Source organism: Prionailurus bengalensis, chromosome B4, assembly GCF_016509475.1.
Source record: "Prionailurus bengalensis isolate Pbe53 chromosome B4, Fcat_Pben_1.1_paternal_pri, whole genome shotgun sequence".
Classification (NCBI taxonomy): Eukaryota; Metazoa; Chordata; class Mammalia; order Carnivora; family Felidae; genus Prionailurus; species Prionailurus bengalensis.
Genome location: NC_057358.1, coordinates 71211274 through 71231980, shown reverse-complemented (window position 1 = coordinate 71231980; position 20707 = coordinate 71211274). Strand labels below are relative to the sequence as shown.

At 38.2% G+C, this 20707-nt stretch overlaps 1 protein-coding gene across 2 annotated transcripts in view; it reads right to left on the bottom strand.

The window, feature by feature from the left end:
- TMEM117 (transmembrane protein 117) overlaps nucleotides 1-20707 on the bottom strand; it is a 489337-nt gene that overhangs the window by 260662 nt on the left and 207968 nt on the right. The window contains exon 1 of one of the 2 annotated variants that reach the window (XM_043563445.1): nucleotides 15218-15363. The exons of the other annotated variant lie outside the window; for it this stretch is intronic. Coding sequence (XP_043419380.1) covers nucleotides 15218-15252 — 35 coding nt within the window. The 5' untranslated portion in view covers nucleotides 15253-15363. Of the gene's footprint in view, nucleotides 1-15217; nucleotides 15364-20707 lie in introns of those variants that run through there. 2 annotated transcript variants of the gene reach the window in all.

The following is a 20707-nucleotide window of genomic DNA, read 5'->3' as shown; positions in this document are numbered from 1 at the left end:
CTCGGTGAGACCCTCCCACAGAGGGGCGGAGCGGGACAAAGCCGCAGTCCTTCGGAAGTAAGGGGCCGGGGAAAAGAGCTGCATCTGAGACAAAACTCTCAGGAGAGAAGTACTGCCTGGGACCTGGTCACGGAGAGTGAAAAAGCGGGGGCGGATGAAAGCTGAAGACAGAGGACAGGTGCGCAACTGCTGATCTGGGAGAACAGACTGGGTGGCTGGGTGGCGCATTTTCACTGATCCCGCTCATGCGCATAGGCACCTACGAGCATGGCAACAATCCACCCCAGTAGGATAGCAGCGCCATCTAGTGGAGAGCAGAGCTGTTACACTGAGCCACGCCCAACTGGGCCAACTTTGCTCTTCAAGAACAAAAGTCTCACCTCTGGCATAGTTTATAGACTATAAAGCGCTACATAGACTGACTTCTGGGGGAAAACGAAGCAATTTCAGTCCTACTTCAATCTGTTAACAGGTTCATCTATTAAAATTTCTTTCCTTTTTCTTTTTCTCTTTTACACTTTTTCTTGAATACAGAAAAAATTCATTTTTATTTTCAATTTTTATTAAAAATATTTTTCTTGAATTTTTGTTACTATATTTTTTACTTTTGTGTAAATTTTTTCAAATTCTATTTTACTTCCATTATTTTGTTTTAGTCTACTTAAGCATATTGACCTTTTCATATTTTCAATTTCCTTTTTTTCTTTTTTTTCTCTTTTTCATTTTTCTTTTTCTTGAATGCAGAAAGAGAAGAACCTCATTTTTACTTTCAATTTCTATTAAAAATTTTTTATTTAATTTTTTACTATACTTTTTGCTTTTATGTAACTTTTTCAAATTCTATTTTACTTCCATTTTTTATTTTAATACTTTTTGCTTTTATGTAACTTTTTTCAAATTCTATTTTACATCCATTTTTTATTTTAGTGTACTACAGTGTATTCACTTTTTCAAATTTTCAAACTTCTTTTTTTCTTTTTATCTTTTTCTCTTTTTGTTTCTTTTTTCTTAAATACAGAAAAAGATAAATTAATATTTATTTTTAATTTTTATTAAAAATATTTTTCCTTAATTTTTTTCTTCTATATTCTTTACCTTTGTGTATATTTTTTCAAATTCTATTTTACCCCCATCATCTCATTTTAGTCTACTTCAGTGTATTCATTTTTTCAAACTCTCAAACAATATCCTTTTTTTTTCTTCTCCCCGCCCCCCTTTTTTTAGTTTAATCTATCAAACCACTTTAAACACCCAGACCAAAACACACCTAGGATCTAGCATCATCTATTCGATTTGTGTGTGTGTGTGTGTGTGTGTTCTTAATTTTTTAATTTTAATATTTTTTAATTTTAATTTTTTAATTTCAATTATTCTACCTCATTAATTCCTTTTCTCCCATCAAAATGACAAAACGAAGGCATTCACCCCAAAAGGAAGAGCACGAAGAAATGACAGCCAGGGATTTAACCAACACAGATACAAGCAAGATGTCTAAAACAGAATTTAGAATCACGATAATAAGAATACTATCTGGAGTCTAGAATAGATTAGAATCCCTATCTGTGGAGATAAAAGAGGTAAAAAATAGAATGAAATTAAAAATGCTATAACTGAGCTGCAAACACAGATGGATGCCGCGGCAGCAAGGATGGATGAGGCAGAACAGAGAATCAATGATATAGAGAACAAACTTATAGAATAATAAAGCAGAAAAAAAGAGGGAGATTAAGGCAAAAGAGCACAATTTAAGAATTAGAGATATCAGTGACTCATTGAAAAGGAGCAACATCAGAATCATAGGGGTTCCAGAAGAGGAAGAGAAATAGGGGTAGAAGGGTTATGTGAGCAAATCATAGAGGAAAACTTTCCTAACCTGGGTAAAGACACACACATCAAAATCCAGGAAGCACAGAGGACCCCCATGAGATTCAACAAACACCGACCATCAACAGGGCATATCATAGTCAAATACACAAAATACTCAGACAAGGAGAGAATCATGAAAGAAGCTGGGGAAAAAAGTCCCTAACCTACAAGGGAAGACAGATCAGGTTTGCAGCAGACCTATCCACAGAAACTTGTCAGGCCAGAAAGGAGTGGTAGGGTATATTCAGTGTGTTGAATCAGAAAAATATGCAGCCAAGAATTCTTCACCCAGCAAGGCTGTCATTCAAAATAGAAGGAGAGATAAAAAAAAAAAAAAAGTTTCCCAGACAAACAAAAATTAAAGGACTTTGTGACCACTAAACCAGCCCTGCAAGAAATTTTAAGGGGGACTCTCTCAGGGGAGAAAAGATGAAAAAAAAAAGAAAATATATATATATATATACACACATATATAAAATACCAAAAGCAACAAAAATTAGAAAGGACCAGAGAACACCACCAGAAACTCCAACTCTACCAGCATCATAATGGCAATAAATTCATATCTTTCAGTACTCACTCTAAATGTCAATGGACTCAATGCTCCAATCAAAAGACATAGGGTAACAGAATGGATAAGAAAACAAGATCCATCTATATGCTGTTTACAAGAGACCCACTTTAGACCTAAAGACACCCTCAGATTGAAAATAAGGGGATGGGGAACCATCTATCATGCAAATGGTCAACAAAAGAAAGCCATAGTAGCCATACTTATATCAGGCAACCTATACTTTAAATCAGAGATTTAAAGATGGGCAGAAGGGCATTATATCATAATCAAGGGGTCTATCCACCAAGAAGACCTAACAATTGTAAACATTTATGTGCCAAATGTGAAAGCACCCAAATATATAAATCAATTAATCACAAATATAAAGAAACTCATCGATAGTAATACCATAGTAGTAGGAGACTTCAACACCCCACTCGCAGCAATGGACAGATCATTTAATCAAAACATCAACCAGGAAACAATGGCTTTCAATGACACACTGGACCAGATGGACTTAACAGATATACTCAGAACATTTCATCCTAAAGCAGCAGAAAATACATTCTTCTCCAGTACATATCGAACATTCTCCAGAATAAACCATATACTGGGACACAAATCAGCCCTAAGTAAGTACAAAGAGATCGAGATCATACCGTGCATATTTTCAGACCACAACATTATGAAACTCGAAATCAATCACAAGAAAAAATTTGGAAAGGTAACAAATACTTGGAGACTGAAGAACATCCTACTAAAGAATGAATGGGCTAACCAAGAAATTAAAGAGGAAATTAAAAAGTATATGGCGGTCAATGAAAATGATAACACCACAACCCAAAACCTCTGGGATGCAGCAAAGGTGGTCTTAAGAGGAAAGCATATAGCAATCCAGGCCTTCCTAAAGAAGGAAGAAAGATCTCAGATACACAACCTAATCTTATGCCTTAAGGAGCTGGAAAAAGAACAGCAAATAAAACCCAAACACAGCAGAAGACAGGAAATAATAAAAATTAGAGCAGAAATGAATGCTATCAAAACCAAAAAAACAGTAGAACACATCAATGAAACCAGAAACTGGTTCTTTGAAAGAATTAACAAAATTGATAAACCACTAGCCAGTTGGATCAAAAACAAAAAGGAAAGGACCCAAATAAATAAAATCAAGAATGAAAGATGAGAGATCACAACCAACACAGCAGAAATAAAAACAATAATAAGAGAATATTATGAACAATTGTATGCCAGTAATCTGGAAGAAATGGACAAATTCCTAGATACATATACACTACCAAAACTGAAACAGGAGGAAATAGAAAATCTGAACAGACCCATAACCAGTAAGGAAATTGAATTTGTAATAAAAAATCTGCCAAAAAACAAGAGTCCAGGGCTAGATGGCTTTCCAGGGGAATTCTACCAAACATTTAAGGAAGTGTTAACACCTATTCTCTTGAAGCCATTCCAAAAAATAGAAATGGAAGGAAAACTTCCAAACTCTTTCTATGAAGCTAGCATTACCTTGATTATAAAACGAGACAGAGACCCCACTAAAAAGGAGAACTATAGCCCAATTTCCCTGATGAACATGGATGCAAAAATCCTCAATAAGATATTAGCCAACCAGATCCAACAATACATTAAAAAAACTATTCACCATGACCAAGCGGGATTTATACCTGGGATGCAGGGCTGGTTCTATATCTGCAAAACAATTAACGTGATTCATCACATCAATAAAAGAAAGGACAAGAATCATATGATCCTCTTAATAGATGCAGACAAAGCATCTGACAAAATACAGCATCCTTCATGGTAAAAACCCTCAAGAAAGTGGGATAGAAGGAGCATACCTTGAGATCATAAAGGCCATATATGAACAATCCAACGCTAATAATATCCTCAATAGGGGAAAACTGAGATCTTTCCCACTAAGGTCAGGAACAAGACAGGGATGTCCACTCTCGCCAGTGTTATTCAACATAGTATTGGAAGTCTTAGCCTCTGCAATCAGACAACACAAAGAGATAAAAGGCATCCAAATCAGCCAGGAGGAGGTCAAACTTTCCTCTTTGCAGATGACATGATACTCTATATGGAAAACCCAAAAGATTCCACCAAAAAACTGCTAGAATTGATTCATGAATTCAGCAAAGTTGCAGGATATAAAATCAATGCATAGAAATCGGTTGCATTCCTATACACCAACAGTGAAGCGACAGAAAGAGAAATCAAGGAATCGATCCCATTTACAGTTGCACAAAAAACTTAAAATACCTAGGAATAAATCTAACCAAAGAGGTGAAAAATCTATACACTGAAAACTATATAAAGCTGATGAAAGAAATTGAAGACACAAAGAAATGGAAAAAGATTCCATGCTCCTGAATAGGAAGAACAAATATTGTTAAAATGTCAATACTACCCAAAGCAATCTACATATTCAATGCAATCCCTATCAAAGTAACACCAGCATTCTTCACAGAGCTAGAACTAATAATCCTAAAATTTGTATGGAACCAGAAAAGACCCCGAATAGCCAAAACGATCTTGAAGAAGAAAACCAAAGCAGGAGGCATCACAATCCCAGACTTCAAGCTGTACTACAAAGTTGTAATCATCAAGACAGTATGGTACTGGCACAAGAACAAACACTCAGATCAATGGGACAGAATAGAGAACCCAGAAATGGACCCACAAACGTATGGCCAACCAGTCTTTGACAAAGCAGGAAAGAATATCCAATGGAATAAAGACAGTCTCTTCAGCAAGTGGTTCTGAGAAAACTGGACAGTGACATGCATAAGAATGAACCTGGACCACTTTCTTACACGGCACACAAAAATAAACTCCAATGGATGAAAGACCTAAAGGTAAGACAGGAAGCCATCAAAATCCTCCAGGAAAAGCAGGCAAAAACCTCTTTGATCTTGGCCGCAGCAACTTCTTACTCAACACGTCTCCAGAGGCAGGGGAAACAAAAGCAAAAATGTACTACTGGGACCTCATCAAAATAAAAAGCTTCTGCACAGTGAAGGAAAAAATCAGCAAAACTAAAAGGCAACCAACAGAATAGGAGAAGGTATTTGCAAATGACATATCAGATAAAGAGTTAGTATCCAAAATCTATAAAGAACTTATCAAACTCAACAACCAAAAAACAATTAATCCAGTGAAGAAATGGGCAAAAGGCATGAATAGACACTTCTCCAAAGAAGACATCCAGATGGCCAACTGACACATGAAAAAATGTTCAACATCACTTATCATTAGGGAAATACAAATGAAAACTACAAATGAGATACCACCTCACACTTGTCAGAATGGCAAACGTTAACAACTCAGGCAAAAACAGAAGTTGGTGGGGATGTGGAGAAAGAGGATCTCTTTTGCATTGTTGGTGGGAATGCATGCTGGTGCAGCCACTCTGGAAAACAGTATGGAGGTTCCTCAAAAAACCAAAAATAGAACTACTCCACAACCCAACAATTGCACTACTAGGCATTTATCCATGGGATACAGGTGTGGTATTTTGAAGGGACAAATGCACCCCCATGTTTATAGCAGCACTATCAACAATAGCCAAAGTATGGAAAGAGCCCAAATGTCCATCGATGGATGAATGAATAAAGAAGATGTGGTGTGTGTGTGTGTGTGTGTGTGTGTGTGTGTGTGTGTATATATATATATATATAAATATATATATATATATATAACTGTATTACTCGGCAATCAAAAAGAATGAAATCTTGCCATTTGCAACTACGTGGATGGAAATGGAGGGTATTATGCAAAGTGAAATTAGTCAGAGAAAGACAAAAACCATATGATTTCACTCATATGAGGATTTTAAAAGACAAACCAGATGAACATAAGGGATGGGAAACGAAAATAACATAAAAATAGGGAGGGGGACAAAATAGAAGAGACTCATAAATACGGAGAACAAACTGAGGGTTACTGGAGGGGTTGTGGGAGGGGGGATGGGCTAAATGGGTAAGAGGCACTAAGGAATCTACTCCTGAAATCATTGTTGCACTATATGCTAACCAATTTGAATGTAAATTTTAAAAAATAAAAAATAAAATTTAAAAAAAGCAGAATATACTCTAAGAATCATAAGCACTCTGAGAATTATAACATCAAAATAACACAATTAAGTACATTTGAATAGATGAGGATTAGTCAAAGCTGGGGCTCCTGAAAAAAAAAACATTTATAGCCTCCTGACAGCCAACAGAGGGCCTTCATTTATTCATTAGATTGGGTGTTCACCAAACTGATTCAGAAAAACCATAAACATCCTGCCATCAGGAGGCATCAAAGTCTGCCCAGGGTGGTCACCTTTTAACTACTCAAATTCCCCATGCAAGTGCATGAAAAAATGATGGAAATATCAAAGAACAATCTGCTTCAGAATCATTGATTTAAAACCATACAGCATATTATGACATAATTGTACCTTTGTTGATTAACAAAACCAGAATTTATTTAGAGACCTTCTGCTTGAAAGAGCTGTAATCATAAGGTGATGTGCCCAGCACACACTGCATTCAAAGTAGAGCATAAGTCAACACAGCCCTACCCCAAAGTGCTCTTGTTCATTCTGGAGTCAGTTTTCCACAAATATTCAACCACGGAACATGAATTGTGAGTAAAGATGAGCAGTTTAATATTAATTTAGATTATTTAGGTAAGTCTCTTTGCTAATGGCTGTATCATATTTCCAAATGGTGCCTGAGAACAGGAAAACTAAAATGCCAGAATTGTGTTTTAAAATCATAGATGGAAATAAACTTATGACAACACAAAAATATAACAAGATTTGTCCAATGGATGTTATACAAATTAACAAGTTTAGAGAAATGAAGAAATACTGATACCTGGGAAATAGAGACTTGAGAAAAATTACAATGTGTATTAATTTCAATAAAATCAGATATGCCTAGTATTTGAAGAGCTAAATAAGAACAGAAGCTTTTCATTTCCTTTCAACAATCTCTTCTAAAATTAACGGATCAACAAATAATATGGCATACAATCTTTCTCCTCTTCTCCATCTCACACACATAGCAATTGCCTGCCATCCTGAGCCCCCACTGCTTCTTGATGTCTGTGAGGTTCTGTTCAATAGTTTTTCCTATGCAGTCAATGCTTGCTTATCTTTTGAAATAAAGCTCCACTATCACCTTTTTCTCTTCCCCTTCCTTCTAAAGAAGTTGAGTTTTTCTGTTTCGTAAATCATAGTACCTTTTCTTCTGGTTAACCTGGGCACCTCATAAACTTTTGTTAATTACATAAATTAATAGCATTCCCTTAAATAAAAATTGGGGTCATTAGTAAATGAGAAAGGGACTGGCCTGAATATAAAACCTTATTGTTTTCACTGAATGTGTGTTCCCCTTATTGCGTTGCTTTTTCTTTTCTTTTAAAGAGTTTTTTTTTTTTTAATTTAATTTAATTTTATTTTATTTTATTTTTTTTTTCTGAAATTTATTGACAAATTGGTTTCCATACAACACCCAGTGCTCATCCCAAAAGGTGCCCTCCTCAATACCCATCACCCACCCTCTCCTCCCTCCCACCCCCCATCAACCCTCAGTTTGTTCTCAGTTTTTTACAGTCTCTTATGCTTTGGCTCTCTCCCATTCTAACCTCTTTTTTTTTTTTTCTCCTTCCCCTCCCCCATGGGTTCCTGTTAAGTTTCTCAGGATCCACATAAGAGTGAGACCATATGGTATCTGTCTTTCTCTGTATGGCTTATTTCACTTAGCATCACACTCTCCAGTTCCATCCACGTTGCTACAAAAGGCCATATTTCATTTTTTCTCATTGCCATGTAATATTCCATTGTGTATATAAACCACAATTTCTTTATCCATTCATCAGTTGATGGACATTTAGGCTCTTTCCATAATTTGGCTATTGTTGAGAGTGCTGCTATGAACATTGGGGTACAAGTGGCCCTATGCATCAGTGCTCCTGTATCCCTTGGATAAATTCCTAGCAGTGCTATTGCTGGGTCATAGGGTAGGTCTATTTTTAATTTTCTGAGGAACCTCCACACTGCTTTCCAGAGCGGCTGCACCAATTTGCATTCCCACCAACAGTGCAAGAGGGTTCCCGTTTCTCCACATCCTCTCCAGCATCTATAGTCTCCTGATTTGTTCATTTTGGCCACTCTGACTGGCGTGAGGTGATACCTGAGTGTGGTTTTGATTTGTATTTCCCTGATAAGGAGCGACGCTGAACATCTTTTCATGTGCCTGTTGGCCATCCGGATGTCTTCTTTAGAGAAGTGTCTATTCATGTTTTCTGCCCATTTCTTCACTGGGTTATTTGTTTTTCGGGTGTGGAGTTTGGTGAGCTCTTTATAGATTTTGGATACTAGCCCAGGGGTGCCTGGGTGGTTTAGTCGGTTAAGCGTCCGACTTCAGTCTAGGTCATGATCTCTCCATTTCCAAGTTGTGCCCTGCATCGGGCTCTGTGCTGACAGCTCAGAGCCTGAGCCTGTTTCAGATTCTGTGTCTCCCTCTCTCTCTGCCCCTTCCCCACTCACACTCTGTCTCTCTCAAAAAGAAACATTAAAAAAAATTGTTTTTAAGTTTTTAAACCATAAAGGTAAAAAAAAGCTCATCATTAAAATATGAAAAGCATTAAAAATTGGAGGAAAAATATCATCTGACATTCCATCACTCACAACAAGTGCTACAATTTCCTTCTCATATATTTTCTATACATATTTGCTAAATAAAGCGATTAAGATGCATGGAGAAAATATGGCAGAAGATTACAGAGATGATAGATAGCTAGACAGATCATGGTTTATAAAAGTAAATTTTAAAAATTTTTACAAATTAGAGAACTGATCATTGGTACATCCCAATAAATCTATTACACAAAAATACAATAAGGAGCTTTACTAATAATATCTCTTGACTTAAAGAAGCAGGAGATACTTGAAGAGTCAAATAGTATCATTCTGACATATATCACGGTAAAGTGAACAGTAAAGGCTGATCACAGAGATAAAAATGCAGATAATTTATAATGCCCAGCATAGATGATATTAAAATAATGCTCTAAAATAAGTGTGAGGTCATTCCATAATTCTCTTGTTTCTCTCTCCTTCACTAAGCAAGACACACCCTAGTTTTGTCTCAAAATCCCTGATGATTTCAGGATCAAGGAATATTATTCACTACTAGCCAACGCACTGACAAACTCTAGCAGAGGAACTGTAACAAGGGTATGTCCAGAAGCTTCAGGATAGAATGGATAGACTTTGGGGTCAGAGCCAATCAGGGTTCCACTGATTCAACCAATTTGTGCTATGAATAGTGAAAGGCATGGTGATAGACACCCAATGATAAAAGAGGACAACTGTAATGTCATGCAGAAAGTGTTACTTTTTTTTTTTTTTTAAGTATAGTACGGAGCAAGGAAGGCTTCATTGTGGATAGAGCAGCAGAATTGAAATTTAATGGATGAGTTCTTTCAGCAAAGGCAGGAGGAGTAGTGGGAATTACATGTAGAAGAAACCATATATGCAAGAATAATGAGGCAAGAGAGACCATGATGCAATCAAGAAGCTCAAAAGACTCTGGAACTGAAGCCCAAACTAAGGGTTTAATTGATGGACGGGATCAGACTGATGACGGACAAAGCTGGAAATGCAGACAGGAACCAGATCCTGAAGGGGGAAAGGGTTTATGTGTAATCCTGAATGTAAAGGGGGGCTTTCAATGATCCCAGGCTTGTTTGTCAGATGTGCAGTTTGCATTTTGTTACAACTAAGCCGACACCGCATGGAAACTTGATTGATAGGGCCACAGGAAATGAAACTGGACCAGTTAGGACGCTATTGTGCAGAGTCAGGTGAAAGACAAGGCCCTGACTATGGAACCAGCTGCTGAAAGGGGGAGGTGGAGATACAGTCAAAGTTATTAAAAGATAAGAACTGACAACATTTTGTCATTCGTAAGATGAGGGTAGGAAGAAAAAGGATGGAGTTAAGAGAAACTCCTGTATTTCTGCTTCAGCAAGTGAGTGGGTGTTGGCTCCACTCACCAAACTAGCAAGAACCTGAAAAGGAGCTGATTTAAAGCAGTAGTACATTTAGCTTCGGAAAAGTTGAGATTTATGTGCCTGTGGAACACCAAAGACACGTCCAACAAGTAGCTGAGTATTCTAGTCTGTACCAGGGTTCAGGGGAAGATGCAAGGAACCTTAGCTTCGAGGTGAAGCTTGCAGTTTGTAGTTATAAAAGTGGGTGAAAAATTCCACAAAGAGAATAAAAAGGAACTGAAGTCAGAATCCCAAGAACATCGACCTCAAAGGAATGGGAAGAGGAAAAAGGAAAAAATCACACTGTTTAAAGAGAGGGCAGCTCCAGAGAGAGGAGAAAAACTGAGGAGACTATTATCATGAAATATAACAAGAAAGTCAAGAAAATGGAATAGAATAAGAAACTCAACAAAGAGGAAATGATTGATAGTATGAAATGGTTAAGTGAAGTGAAAAATTAAGAATTGAAATATATCCGTTAAATTTAACATTTAGATCACTGTTGACCTGAGCCAGAATATTCAGTGAGTTGAGTAGAGGCAAATATTAGAGTGCATGGCTATTTTTGTATATGACTTGATTTTTCTCTTTTTTTGAAAATTTTTTTAATGTTTATTTATTTTTGAGACACAGAGAGACAGAGCATGAACAGGGGAGGGGCAGAGAGAGAGGGAGACACAGAATCTGAAGCAGGCTCCAGGCTCTGAGCTGTCAGCACAGAGCCCAACGCAGGGCTCGAACTCACAGACCGTGAGACCATGACCTGAGCCAAAGTAGGATGCTTAACTGACTGAGCCACCCAGGCGCCCTGACTTGCTTTTTCTCTTTAACTCTAAGCTGCTTGACTGCAGAGACACTAACTCAAGCATACTAGTTGCTCAGTAAACATTATTTAATCAATGACTAAATAAAGGAGACTATCAATTAGAAAAATGAAGAATATAAAGAATAAGATGAATGTAGCTAGACTTGAAAATCATAGGGACAGCATGGTGTCACAGAATAAAACTGAAATGGGAACGTGTAGATCTCGTTTTTAGTTCACATGACACCAAAAATAACAAGTGACATGAATCAAGTTAAAAATATATAGTTTTCAGGCACCTGGGTGGCTCAGCCATTTGAGCATCAGACTTCGGCTCAGGTCATGATCTTACAGTTCATGAGTTCCAGCCCCACCATCAAGCTCACTGCTGTCAGCCCATCAGCACAGAGCCAGCTTTAGATTCTCTGTCCCCTGTCTGCCCCTCCCCTGCTTGCATTCCCCCCAAAGTAAATATATATATTATATATATACATATATGTGTGTGTGTGTGTGTGTGTGTGTGTGTATATATATATATATATATATATATATATATATATATATATTTGGACTTTCTTTAATTTTTATTTTTAGAGAGAGCAGGAACAGGAGAGAGGGACATAGAGAGAGATAATCTCAAGAAGGTTCCTCACTCAGCGTGGAACTGACACAAGACTCAATCCCAAGACTCTGGGATCATAACCTGAGTCTAAATAAAGAGTCATATAGATGCTCAACCGACTGAGCCACCCAGATGCCCCAGTATTTTCACTTTAGATTCTTTACCAGTAAATTAGAAAGGCAGAGTTGATCAGGAATGATGGAGGCTTTAATTTTTTTAACTTTATTTATTTTAAGAGAGAGAAAGAGAAAGAAAGCACACACACACACAAAAGCACAGGAGCAGTAGAAGCAGAGGGAGAGAGAGAATCCCAAGCAGGCTCTGCTATCAGTGTGGAGCCCAACATGGGGCTGGAACTGACACACTGTGGGATCATGACCTGAGTCAAAACCAAGAGCAGGACACTTAAACAACTGAGTCACCCAGGCACCCCAAGAATGACAGAGGCTTTAATTCATCCCCACCTCTGATTGACTGGTCATAGCTGTCTGGGACACTGTGTTGTAGAGAAGTCTGAGGTTCTGTATTTACTCAAAGAATAGAGGATTTTAATGAATCGGCAAAGTCTGCTGTGTGTGCAGAAGGAGAAGTGGGTAACACAGCGGGTAACACATATGCTACACATTTGCCAACCCTGAAACAGTTTATGTATACAGCTCTTTAAGGCAAGAAAATATGTGATTTATGGTCTTTTCTGAGAATTCACTCAGAATGTTTTTATTTTTTTATATTTATTTATTTTTGAGAGACAGAGAGAGACAGAACACAAGAGGTAGAGGGGCAGAGAGAGACTAAGACACAGAATCCAAAGCAGGCTCCAGGCTCTGAGCTGTCAGCGAAGGGCGCAACCCAGGGCTCAAACCCACAAACCGTGAGATCAAGACCCGAGCTCAAGTTGGACGCCTGACCGACTGAGCTACCCAGGCGCCCCCAGAATAAAGTTTTCAAAAGAAATTTCTACAGTGAACTGAAGATTAGATACACATTTATCCATGGCTAGTTTCAAATTCTTATAAAAATTAAACTAGCATGTCTACAATATAGTATCCCATGTAGGAAATCTGGGAGTAGTAGCATTTTTACAGGAAATAAAATTGTTGATTGCATAAGTACACAGAATAACATGTTCCCCACCTCTACCTCTTACACTGCTACTAACACTTAGGCAGTGACTTTCCAACATCCATGATGCTCAATGAATATAACCTTATTAATCTCAGAAGCCTGCTGTGATGGGGGTTAGTGCTAAGTACAATTAGCCTCATGGACTAGATGGGGAAAACAAAGCACAGAGAGAATAAATTACTTTCCAGAGGCTACAGAACAAAAAAGAAGAGAATGTGGGAATGGTCTCTTTGGTCAAGCAGATGCAAGGCCACCACCCCAGAGCTGTACAGAGGAAGTTTCCCTTGAGGTCTGGGTTCGGTACCCCTGAGTTTGGGTAGTAGTAATGGGTGAATGCTAAAACTCATCCATTACTATGCTAAAATACAGTTCTAAATCCAGAGGTGAGCCACTTAATTTTAGTTTATATTTTGCCACAAAGCAGTATAATTTCATATCATATCATATCATATCATAGTTCAACATATCACTGAAAGAAGGTTTAGTCTATGTTAAACTGTGGAGAAGACTTTATATACTACAAAGCATCAGAATGAAAAATAAACAGACAACCAAAGTTATAAATCCAAATAAACAAATATCAAAAGGGACTATTTGACCCCTAGAAGCCAAGTCACACACTTAGTGGTTCTTTGTCATGTTATTAAATCGACCCAGGGTAGGACATGGGCAACTTCTGGAAGCCCTACTACAATTGCATTCTGCTCCTCCAAAACATGAGGAGAAAATGTTTCATAGATAGCCATCTGTCTGCAAAGGAAACAAGACTGGCAGATGTCCAAAGAGTTTCCAAATTTCTTGTATTTTTGAATTATAAACATTTATAATCTCTTTTATTTCTTGAACTTTATTAAATTTTTTTGTAGCTGTTAACCATCTGAGCTCTGAATCATGCAAACCCAGGTTCAAATCCTCGCCCTACAGTTTATCAGCCAGCCCTGGGGAATAGGGAAAAGCTTACTGAACTTTTCTTGCCTGACCCCTAATAAATACTCAATAAATGTCCATTGTTGTATTGTTGCTGTTTTATTATATCAGCATTAACTTTATTGACAGGTAGCCAAGTAATCATTCATCCTGATTGTCATCTGAAGGAAGAGCCCTTAGATTATGAATTCAATGTTAGTAAACTAGCACAAAAAGGAAAGAGACATTTAAGAATAACAAGTACTATATAAACTCTGTTTGACATAGGAAAGTCTACATTTCTTTTTTTTTTGTAATTTTTTTTTTCAACGTTTATTTATTTTTGGGACAGAGAGAGACAGAGCATGAACGGGGGAGGGGCAGAGAGAGAGGGAGACACAGAATCCGAAACAGGCTCCAGGCTCTGAGCCATCAGCCCAGAGCCTGACGCGGGGCTCGAACTCACGGACCGCGAGATCGTGACCTGGCTGAAGTCAGACGCTTAACCGACTGCGCCACCCAGGCGCCCCAGGAAAGTCTACATTTCTATGAACAAGACTAAGCAGTCTCAAAAACCGAGACGATAAATATTCAATGTACACTACAATTAGAATTCATCTTTTATTCCACATGAAAAATACTCAGTATATATTCATTTCTCAATTATTAATATGGTATCAATTATCCAGATTATATAACCTATAGGTGAAATTTTCCATGCTTCAAACGTGTATTGCCAGACATATAACTGCTATTCAAAGTAATGATAATATATAATTGCCATTCAAAGGAGAACAACTGGCACAGAGAAGGTATAATGGAAGGAAAACTGGCATTCAATTGTAAGAAATCTTAGGCTCTGTCACTTATAGTCATGTTTGACCTCAGACAAGTTACTCTTTGAAACCCTCTTTGAAGCCTGTGTCTCCTTTATTACATTTAAAATGGAGACAGTACCAATCACAGGGCCTTTGTGGGTCTTAAATGAATTAATAAGTCAGGTAATGAAGTAATGCCTAGCAAAAGGCATGGGCTTAATAAATATTTGTAACAGAACAACAACCAAAATGCTAAGTGCTACTTAATTAAAAACATTTAAATAGTATAATTGTGATTGAATTGATTGTGCTCAAAATAATAAAGAAAATAATAACAAAGGAAGAAAATGAGAGAGGGAGGGAGTGTAAAGGTATGATTCAAGTGACTGTATTTTGCTGTCACAGGTAATATACTAAGTAATGATTCTGCTTTATAGCAACACTACTTATACTTGGCTCCAAATAAGCTTTCCAAGGCAGCTTCCATTTAGTAGCATCTATAGAAATGGTAGTGAAGAGTGTTTACTTACACTCTGGCAACTCCACATTTCACTTAACCATGGCTCCTTTCTCTTGTCTTGATTCTTTCTCTTGTGCCCTCCAAGAGAAGTGCCAATGGCTTACTAGACATTCTTAACTAGAATTTATATAGTAAAGGTTTAGTTCTGGAGTTTGGTGGGTCACAATGAACTCATGATAATGGACACTACATTGTTCTCTTCAACCAGGATGTGCGAGTTAGTGGGGAAAAAAAGAAGAAACAAACTTAAATTACCTGTTGTCTTCTAAAATGCTTAAAGGGAAAATCCAGTAAACACCAGATAAAAACTTAAGGATGAGATATTATGGCTGCTCAGGAGGAGGGAAAAATGGTTGTATTGATTCAGCCATATGACTTTCTTACAAATCATACAAAGTCTAACATCTGTCACCCTGTTGCTGAGGTGATTCCTGTAGCAGGTGCTGGGATCCATCCACACGCCAAGTGACAGGACGCTAGAGTTGGCTGCATCCGTAAAGACCCCAATCCCAGAAAAAGAGAAGACAAAATCTGCCCCCAAAAAAGGCTGACAATTAAAAAGTAATGTAAAGAACAAAAAAAAATCATAGAGAAGAAATTTGAGGCAACGTTAACGAAAGACAAACATGACTTCCACCAGCAACAAAAGAAAGGTGGGGAGTACACAGGTAAATAGAAAGACACTACAAGGAACAACTATAATCTACTAAACTCAATGGTTATAAAAGGAACCTGCAAAGACATCGCTCAAAGGTGAGCAGGGCACTCTGTGGCGCCCCTTCCTCCTCAGAGGAGTGCCACCAATCAATGTCCCTCCACATGCACTTCCAATATCGGTAATGAAGCAACTTCACATTTTTCGGAGAAAACGTGTTGTCCACAAGTTATAGGAAAAAATCTCCTCACAAGGAAAAGATAATAGGGTTGTGCTGAGGAAAGTGTATTACAAGAGGAACACGATCTCACAAAGTAGTATTATTAAAGGAAGTGATCACAAAAACGTTTCTGTCCTCAACTCATTACAGAAACAGAAATGTTCCTCTAATCCAAAATAGCTGTGATGCCACCCAAAAGATACAATGAACTTGAGAGAAGAAAAGCAGAATAGCACTGTGTGGACTGTTTCTACAAAGCTTTTGTTTCCACCTCATAATGGGGCTGGGAGGATGGGGCAGAAGGGCAGGAGGATGATGGGAGAAATTCGAGAAGAGAGCAAGGAGAAAGACAAACAGAGAGAGAAACAGGGATAGAGAGACAAAGAGACAGAAAGCCAGAGAGAGACATTCAGAGAGATGAAGAGAAGCAAAAAGAACCACTGAAAGATGGACCGGCACACGGAGGAAAAAAGGCCAGCAAGAAATCACCTAATTCACTTCTCTGCATTCGGGCCGCTCCAGACCTAAATTGGGCAGACAGAAGAAAATATATCTTTTTAGATCTATAGATAAATTTTGAGAGTTTTGTGAATAAACTATTCTAGATAGCCAATCCCTTATCTGGGAAATGTTCCTTATGGCAAATATAAATCCTACATGCTTTGCTGTGTTTTCTTCTCAATATTAATGGAGGATGGTCTGAGTCTATCCTCTAGGAAATCATTTTTCTTTCTTATATCTCCCCTCAGGCATTTTCTTCTCTTGGCTGAAAAATCGTTTCTTTACCTGTTTTTCACGCTCCTAATTTTCTAAACTTTTAATTACCTTTATTGGTTTCCTGAACATCTTCTGCAAATCCCCCTGAGCCCACCTCAGAGTGATCTAATAACAAGAGCCACAATGAACGTGTATAGATCATCTTATGCTTGTAGGAAGTCCAGCAGTGACACAGGCCTTATTTGCTTTGAACATCACAATCTCCCTGTAATACAGACACTGTGGTTACCCCTGTTGTAGTGCAGTGGCGGGGAGATGGAAAGAGATTAAACATGTTGGAGATTGCTAGACAACAGAGAAAGAACAGACAGGTGGACATCACCAGTTCAGAGGCAGCCAGTCCCTGCTTGGTGAAGGGAGAAGACAGGAGGGACGTGAGGCAGGAACAGAAAATGAAAGCCAGACTCAGAGGGTGCTTGTGCGCCGTGACAAAAAATTTTAAATTGTGTCCATTGGGCAATGGATGCTTTAAGCAATCAAGTAGAGAATCAGGTTTGTTTTAACGGGTGACTACTCTACTCTGGCCAGAGTATGTAGTGCGATCTGGAGTGGGTGGGAGAGGTTTAAGTTCAAGACTATGTGAGCATATTGGGAGTTCCTTCGAAGGGACCAGGCAAGAGGTGATGAGTTCCAAACTAACACAGAAGCTCTACAAATGGAAGATTTGGGTCCACATTCAAGGGCCATGAAAGAACAGAGGAAGGGGAGTCTGTGAGAGAGATGGAAAGGAAGAAGCTAGGAGTGGATGGAAGAGTGGCACCCACAGCAAACAGCACCAAACCCTCAAGAGCACACGGGCGAGCACCGGGCTGCAAAGAGGCTCCAGAATCAGTGCCTGGTAGGTCACAGCAGATGATCCTAACGAAGCTGCTGTTACTTAGCAGTGCGAGCAGGAGACAAATAGCAGTGCACTGAGAAGTAAATGTTCAGAGATAAAAACTACTCTAGAAGTTTTATGATGGTGGTGAAGAATTGGATAAACTCGAAGGAAACTGAAGAGGTAGGAGAGTTTTGCTTTGGATGAGGTTATCCACAGAAGAGACGAAGCAGAATATGATCAAAGTATCATCAAGTGTTACACTTTTATGGGTGAAAACACATCGCCATTTGGCAATGAGTGAGACATAACTAAAAATAGAGTGAATGTGGCATTAAATATTCCTGTGATATGAAGTCTCTAAACATTAATATGTGCAGTATCTAAGACACAATTAGAATATTTAAATGGAATTTGTTGACCTCTGCATGCATAGATGTGCACACACATTCCAAACTCTCTACTAGCACAACCCACGGAAAAGAAAATAATCAGCACTCCCAAGGGAAAGAATAAATCCCAATTCTAACAATATCGGTCACTATGTATCATTGTCTCACATATCAATAGGCAATAGAAGACTAGTGATTCCTATCTGGCATGTTTATGGGGCATGAAATAACCCATAGTTTTTGTTTTAAGCTTCAGCACTGCTTTCAGAACACCACATATTATAAAAATACCTGGCACTGTGTTTGGCTCACTGTAGAGGATAAATGAATTCAATTAAACTTTGTCACCATCTCTAGAGTCCTGATATGCCTGATTCCTTCACCAAAGAAGAATCATTCAAATTGTAACAAACACCCATGAAAACTTCTTTAGGCTGCTTCTGATGTTCTGCAATCTGTAACTAGTGTTCCCATTAATAACAGTATGAAGTCATCGTTCTTAATGTCCCCACTGCTAACATGGCTTGCTCAGTTACCAATTTCCTATGGCTTCTAGGCCCAGTTAACCTTTTTGCTAATATCCAGTTTGTCTTGATGGACTTTTTCCATATACATAAAGTCTTCTTCCATATGCATATGGCAAAATAATCATTGTTTCTTTCTCATTCTCTTTTTCAGCAATAACGTTTGATGCTGGAATTCTAACTTCGAGATTTCAGAACTGTGTTTTATGAAGTTCTAAGCTACGACTCTCCCCAACTCACCTTCCCATCCAGCCTTTAGCTAGCATATCTCTAATTTTATCAGGTTCACCATATTTTATCTGGAAGCAGGGTTGTTCTGCTAATGAAAACTAAACAAAAACACTGTTTTAAAGTTTTAGACATCCTATTTTGTCACTGTTTTTGTTTGTTTGGTTGGTTGGTTTTTGTAAACCTAACTAATAGCAAAATAATGAAACAACCACATACCCAAGTACTTACAGCATCCTTAAGGAAAAACATTCACTCCATGACTTTGCCACTTCTACTCTGGATGAAAAAAGTATAGTGCTAATACTAATCTCTTCAACCAAGTCCACTGGGAACTATAATTCCATTTGGGGCATGACAAGCAAAATTTTACTGGGATCTGCATAGGACAATGGTAAAAACAGATTATTAATCATCAGCCAGAAATATATTTAAGTATTTTGTGCTTAAAGGGTTTTAAAAAAATAAAAGAAACACACTGATCCCGAGAGAAGACTGATTTTGTTAGAGAATAATTAGCTGCCGCTCTACTTAAGGTCTCTTTTCCTCTTAGAAAAGTGGAAGTCCCTTTAGGTTGACTTTTTGCTGTTGTTTTAAGGCCCGAGAAAGGCCTTGCCAGTAACTAAATAGTAACAGCAGACTTCTGAACAGATGGACTAGAACCAGATGTCAAAAGCAAATTGACACATCATGAGACCGTTCCCTCCCCTCAACAGTAGCAAGGTATCCCTTAAGATGATGGGCTGGCCCTTTGCCAGCCATGCCTGAGGCAGAAGGTGTCTGGGATAGTTTGAAATCAAGGCATGCCACAGGGTATGACCATGAAGAAACAAGAAAAGAAGGCTTGTCTATTCCACCACTGCCTTAAAAGTAGTATCTCTCAGATGCATGCTCAATATTCTTTGAAGGAATTGAATAAGATCCATTCCTTCCAAAAATTTGAAGACAGAACAAGAGCTAACCAGAGACACTCCTTCATCAACAAACTGAGCTGGCTGCTTCTCATGAAACTCAGAGAGTGATGACTGTATAGGATCTGGCCTCCAGCCTTCAAGACTCAAAAATCTGATTTTGACAGCATTCTGAGAAGGAATCCATCCCTTGGGGGTGGACTCACAGTAGATGCTAATGGCCATATTTAAAAAGAGAAATATAAGCAACACAAGGACCAAAGTCCTCATATTTGTTGACTAGAGTATTATTCCCCAACAGGCACACACATCCGGGAATCCAAATTATGATCAGAAACTTATATGGTTAGCATAGACTCAGAAAAAGATGTATTAGCTAGATGATTTCAATTCTCTCATGATAGCAGACAAAAATGCCTGCTGCCTCTATGTTCAAAGGAGAGTTGATCTCAGCAATGAAAAGTGGTATCACTGATACTCTTTCTCCTGGGCAGTGCTCAGCCACAACATGCCAACGTTCACTTCCATGATTGTAAGTCCTCTGAGAAGCTCAGGGACATCGTCTATGTTGTTCATCACTGTATCCCATGTTTGGCACCTGGTAGGTATTCAATATATATCTGTTGGCTGAATGAACTCAACTCATCTTTTTCTATGTTTTTCAAGGCTGACCAATGCATATTATATTTTCAAATGCATGAATATTCAATCAGGTTATTATAGAACCTGCTGGCCCAGGGGCCATTTTATACCAAAACTGACTTTACCCATCTCTGCTCCAATATATTAACATGAAATCTCAGGAGGGACATCTTATGTTCCTTATTTCAAAATTCATTATGGATGCACATTTGAACTGTCCTCAACCACCAGCAACAATCCTTTTGACCTATTCCAG